The sequence below is a fragment of the Ylistrum balloti genome, unplaced genomic scaffold (genome assembly GCF_031769215.1).
Source record: "Ylistrum balloti isolate Yb309-2 unplaced genomic scaffold, AGI_CSIRO_Ybal_v1 Utg369632, whole genome shotgun sequence".
Taxonomy (NCBI): Eukaryota; Metazoa; Mollusca; class Bivalvia; order Pectinida; family Pectinidae; genus Ylistrum; species Ylistrum balloti.
Genome location: NW_026781897.1, coordinates 253,423 through 259,483, shown reverse-complemented (window position 1 = coordinate 259,483; position 6,061 = coordinate 253,423). Strand labels below are relative to the sequence as shown.

General features: G+C 37.1%; 1 protein-coding gene across 1 annotated transcript; it reads right to left on the bottom strand.

Annotated features, from left to right (window-relative positions):
- Window positions 1-4,675: 4,675 nt before the first annotated feature.
- Window positions 4,676-5,477, bottom strand: LOC132552568 (putative proline-rich protein 21; the record flags this gene model as incomplete). The annotated part of the gene is made up of 2 exons (XM_060216752.1): window positions 4,676-5,106; window positions 5,357-5,477. Coding segments are annotated over 2 exons (552 nt in total), but the record flags the coding sequence as incomplete, so codon positions are not given.
- Between the last annotated feature and the right edge of the window lie 584 nt (window positions 5,478-6,061).

Here is a 6,061-nt window from a genome sequence, read left to right as displayed (position 1 = left end):
CTGACTACACTTCGACCTTATAAATCTGACTACACTTCGACCATATAAACCTGACTACACTTTGACCATATAAATCTGACTACACTTCGACCATATAAATCTGACTACACTTCGACCTTATAAATCTGACTGATCGTTTTTTATTTCTCTCAGCTGAAATAAACTAGCAAAACGTTATTAATATGTTAATTCCATATTGATAAGCGGTAGAAGAGCCTATGTTTATGTATGATAGTTAAAGGTGACAGTGCATGGACCTAAAAATGATAAAACATCGACTTTGTTCCGGTTAATACTTACATTGCACTGTTCATAAATTCACATATCTCCCTCAAGATCTTCAATTGATAACAAAAAAAAATGGCCAATATATAATAATATCTAATGGTCTCCCGTTTAATATAATTTATTTCACGAGTATGACAGAATATCTATATTTTTCACGTCAGATACTTTATGTAGTTGGCACGACGTTTGACAATACTGTCTAGTCTCCACGTCGCCTTAAACAATTTGACGCTGTTATCTGGCAGGAATCCCTTACAAGACTGTTTCTATATACTAATGTAGAGAAAACCAGAAATGTATACGAGGAGTATTTGATGGAAATCAGCTTATTCAACTTAGGCTTCGTCTGCCTCCGGACAGGAAAATCGGCGAATTTCAATGTAATTATTGGAAAGGACCGCTCTGGTTGGTCAAAAGTACGAAAGTTATATCATCAGTGGAAATGTCACGTCATCACCAGAAATCATATTGATAAATCGAGAAATTCCTAAATTTCACTGGTAAAAGAAAAAAGATGAATAAAATGATACAACAAAAATCGCATTCGGAGGGGACATTTTGAACTGAAATGTACGACAGTATGAAATATCTGTGTTGTAGACAAGGTGCTTCGCGAGTAATCAAAATCTGATATACATTTTTTTTATGAATTTGTGATAGACATCTTGTGCTTTATTTTACAGCTATACCCTTTGAAGCTTTATAGTACTGACATACACGAAGCCGTAAGAAATCAATCTAGAAATAATAAATTTTTAGTCGCAATTTTACTACATATCACTTGTACAAGGTCGTACGACTCTATGATATATACGTCATGAATACTTGATATGTACGTCATGAATATTGGATGAGTACGTCACGGTTATTTGAGGTAAACGTCATCGATATTTGATATACACGTCATGGTTCTATCCACATGTTGCATGGTGTGCTGGTTTATACTAATGTAACGTGTTATAGATTGATCAGGTACTGAGACAGGTAATCTAACCATCACAGGGGTAATGTAACTGTCAGTATAGGGTAATATAAATGTCAAACAGGAAATTACACAAAAGCTATCAACTGTTCCTTGTTTCAATAAATAAACTATAAAATCTCTGCGGGAGACAAATCTCGTCTACACACATCAGTCGAATGAGATTTGCGACACAACTGATTTATTTCAAAGATAATCGATCGTCTATATAAAAAAAGTACACGAGATATAGTGACCGAGTTGGATAAGACAATTGATTACAAATGTACACCTGTAATTTTGTCAGGTTCATAGCAAACCTTAGTATTTCAACGTTCGAATATATTCAACTTAGTCTGATGAAAAATTAAAGTTAACTTAAAAATAAAAACTAATTTTCTGAGGCACAATAGGGGAAATAGGGAAATATCTTAAGGATTCCTCTGTTGTTCGAATGACAGGATTTCCCCCCAATTTAATCTGAAGTATCTTTGGATGATTGAGATCCGACACCCTAGGGACACAGAAGAGGGAAATTAGTGGAAATGCGTTAAAAATTCACCTTCTTCTGTTGGGATTCAGGTAAATTTGGTCACCAACATCCTTCTGGGAGAGAGTATCCTTTTGAAGAAATGGAAATACATTTGTACTAATGGTGAATCTGGGTCAACCGGACCTGAGGATCCAGGCCAAGAAGTAGAATATATCATTTTTTTAATTGCTTTTCCCTGCAGAAAATACTACAATGATGAATAACAAAACCAAATATATGATAAACAAACACAAAATTAAGATGTCTTGACTTCAGTGGAATGCTTTAAACTAAACAAAGTTATAAGATACGCTTCTCCAGAAAAAAAAAAAACTTCTTTAAGGGTTTCACAAAATTTGACATCAGTCGTTTTGTCTGTCTTTGCCTCGAGTCGATCTGTCTAGTACAGTGTAATATGTAAAACACAATGAACACGATTTTACCTTACAAACAACTATGAAAGTTATCCCCGAAGACGTACACAGCCCATGAGTTATTATAATTCCATATTATTAGTACTATATTAACACAAGCTAAAGGGAGGTGGGAAAACATAGAATGCTATAATAATGTAGCTCTAATAAATAGCAATATGTCGCCCTGTTAGAGACAATTTCAGTTCGCTTTGTAGCTCGATCGGTTTAGCGGGAGACTAGTAAACCAGCGGTTCGGGGTTCGATCCGTAGCGGAAGGCGTTGAAATCAAGAATGACCTCCGTTATAACAACGCCTTGCTCTATGTGATAAGCTTGTCTAACACATACATTAAAGATGCTAATTAAAGTTAATGTTAGGAAACTAATAATACAGGTAAGAATTGTATCACGAGGTCTAGTACGGAACAATGTCGTACAGGCCTAGTGATAGTTTCCTTGTATTCTCAACATTTCAAATAATGCTTCACCTTGACGGAACACCTATTTAAGCTTATCGCCATGGCGACAGGTCAACTTGGACTCGGAGTCACCGAATCTAAATATAGAACTTGTACGTCATGAAAGTGGTGTATCCACAGCGTATTTTTTTTGCGATATCACGACTAATGCTTGGTGTATAACAAGAAAACAACAACAACAACAACAACAAACAAAAACAAAACAAAAGATTAATTCTAAGGCAGGATTACAGGTGCATGTTGTGTACGACATTAAGATTAAAGGTAGGAGGTGTATATATACTTAATTGAATAAATTATTCGGAAATTTGTATTAAATTGAGATGTCAGATATTCATGTGACAGCTAATTAGTCACACAAGTATCATTTACTACCACTTTGTGAGAGATTTACAGTAATTTGTCGATATGAGGCCTAGAAATCACCATTAGTACTACTTACCTACTCGACATGAAATGAAAGTAATTTTATCTTCACCTTGTAAACCAAAATAAACAGTAACTTATTAGTGATTAAATTAGTCAATTGTTTATCTTCTGTATCGTTACATTATTAATATGTATGATCTAGAAACAGGTAAACACTCAAACTTGTTTGATATAAAATAGTAGATTTTTGTTCTTAAAGACTGTTTCCTCTTTATTGCAAACATGTAGTAATTTGTACTGCCGATCCTCTAAGATTGGCTCTCCCGAAGGTTCGTACTGCTGTGAGAGTGGTGTGACAACACCTTACCGTCATACAACAGCTTTTTTGATTGGACGCTTCTGGTGTGGCAGTTGTATTCTAACAACGGGAGTTGCTGCTGAGTATGTTACAACTCATCGGATAACCATTGCTAGTAATGGTAGTGTTTTTATTGAAAATCCCATAAGTGGGAAGAATGAGAGAATGAAAAAAACTAGATCGAATGGGGAGATGAGGGATGAAAGTTTGATAGAGAGGTTGTAGGGTTTGGAATAGAAAATTATAACCATAAAAATACAACACTTACTGTACGGCCTATTTAACGTACATTTGAGGCTAAATATCGACCACCACCTCAGGCATACCATTGTATCGAGATAATTTGTACAGAGGGTGTACTAATAACTTACAGGTTAATAGTATCCTGGAGCAAACAATTAGAATAAGATACAGTAGACACAAATTATAAATTAAACAAGAAATGGTTTATCTACGAATTATGGATTTACGGGAAGTATGAGATGTAAACAACATATCGTTATTGGAATTCTGGAAGTAAAGTTGAATGTTTTCTGTAGTTACTGGTCGTCTCGTTCTGTTAGGGTGTGTCAGGCTAGGTCCAAATCAATAAAATGATCATCTACGACATGCCAGAAATATCCCGGAAACAAATAATGGGAAAAAATAGGATTAAAATCTCGTTATCATGTCCTGATGTACTTCACGAACCCCTCTCCACGTCACTATGGTGACCGTGTACTTACAAAGTACACCCCAGATCCCAGCTGGCGGCTTCGGTGATATTTCTTTCTTGACGAGAATTTTCATGATTGTTGCTAAATAATGATGTGTGATATCTGAAAGGTGGTGTAATTTATTGTTATAGTTTTTGTCGACGTAATTTTATAAACAATATTTGATGCTATGACAATGTGATACAGATGATGATAAAATCATTTTAATGGCACCGAATGCAATTATCAGCGAATTTGTTCATCGATTACCGATTCCAATCACTGTAAAGAATATGACGTCATTGTGACGTCATCAAGTGATTTTAAAGCGAGTTTGCAAATCATATCACCAGTTTCTTTTTGAAAATGTTACTACGGTCAGTGAATATATTTTGCTTTAGATCAAGATGCTGTCCACCTACTTAGCTCTAAAACCAAACAGACTCTTTTTTAGATTTTTTTTTAAACGTATTCTATTTTTCTTATAACAAAAAGGATAAGGCACAAGTTATCACAACTTATAAACGCCTTCTCCAAAATATTTCATTATACAAGTTACATAACAGCAATAACAGTTTTTAATCAAATATACAGTTATATGAATAAAGAAAGATAGGCGGAAAAGGATGGAAGGAAGGAAGACAGGAAGGAAGGAAGACAGGAAGACAGGAAGGAAGGAAGGAAGACAGGAAGGAAGGAAGGAAGGAAGACAGGAAGACAGGAAGGAAGGAAGGAAGACAGGAAGACAGGAAGGAAGGAAGGAAGACAGGAAGACAGGAAGGAAGGAAGGAAGACAGGAAGGAAGGAAGGAAGGAAGGAAGGAAGGAAGGAAGACAGGAAGACAGGAAGGAAGGAAGGAAGACAGGAAGACAGGAAGGAAGGAAGGAAGGAAGGAAGACAGGAAGGAAGGAAGGAAGACAGGAAGACAGGAAGGAAGGAAGGAAGGAAGATAGGAAGGAAGACAGGAAGACAGGAAGGAAGGAAGATAGGAAGGAAGGAAGGAAGGAAGATAGGAAGGAAGGAAGGAAGACATAAAGGAAGGAAGGAAGGAAGATAGGAAGGAAGACAGGAAGACAGGAAGGAAGGAAGGAAGACAGGAAGGAAGACAGGAAGGAAGGAAGACAGGAAGGAAGGAAGATAGGAAGGAAGACAGGAAGACAGGAAGGAAGGAAGATAGGAAGGAAGACAGGAAGGAAGGAAGGAAGGAAGACAGGAAGGAAGACAGGAAGACAGGAAGACAGGAAGGAAGGAAGGAAGACAGGAAGGAAGGAAGGAAGACAGGAAGACAGGAAGGAAGGAAGGAAGACAGGAAGGAAGGAAGGAAGACAGGAAGGAAGGAAGGAAGATAGGAAGGAAGGAAGACAGGAAGGAAGACAGGAAGGAAGGAAGGAAGACAGGAAGGAAGGAAGGAAGGAAGATAGGAAGGAAGGAGGGAAGGAAGACAAAGGAAGGAAGGAAGGAAGACAGGAAGGAAAGAAGAAAGACAGGAAGGATGACAGGAAGGAAGGAAGGAAGACATAAAGGAAGGAAGGAAGGAAGACATAAAGGAAGGAAGGAAGGAAGACAGGAAGGAAAGAAGGAAGGAAGGAAGGAAGGAAGACATAAAGGAAGGAAGGAAGACAGGAAGGAAGGAAGGAAGGAAGGAAGGTAGGAAGACATAAAGGAAGGAAGGAAGACACAAAGGAAGGAAGGAAGACAGGAAGGAAGGAAGGAAGACATAAAGGAAGGAAGGAAGACAGGAAGGAAGGAAGACATAAAGGAAGGAAGGAAGACAGGAAGGAAAGAAGGAAGGAAGGAAGACAGGAAGGAAGGAAGGAAGACAGGAAGGAAGGAAGGAAGGATAATGGCGTAGGAAATATATATGTAATGACATAATATATAAATATGCTGCTAACCTTAAACTCTTTTACTATTTTTAATGTATGTTTGAACTAAAAGAAAAAAACATTTTCATTATCTTCATC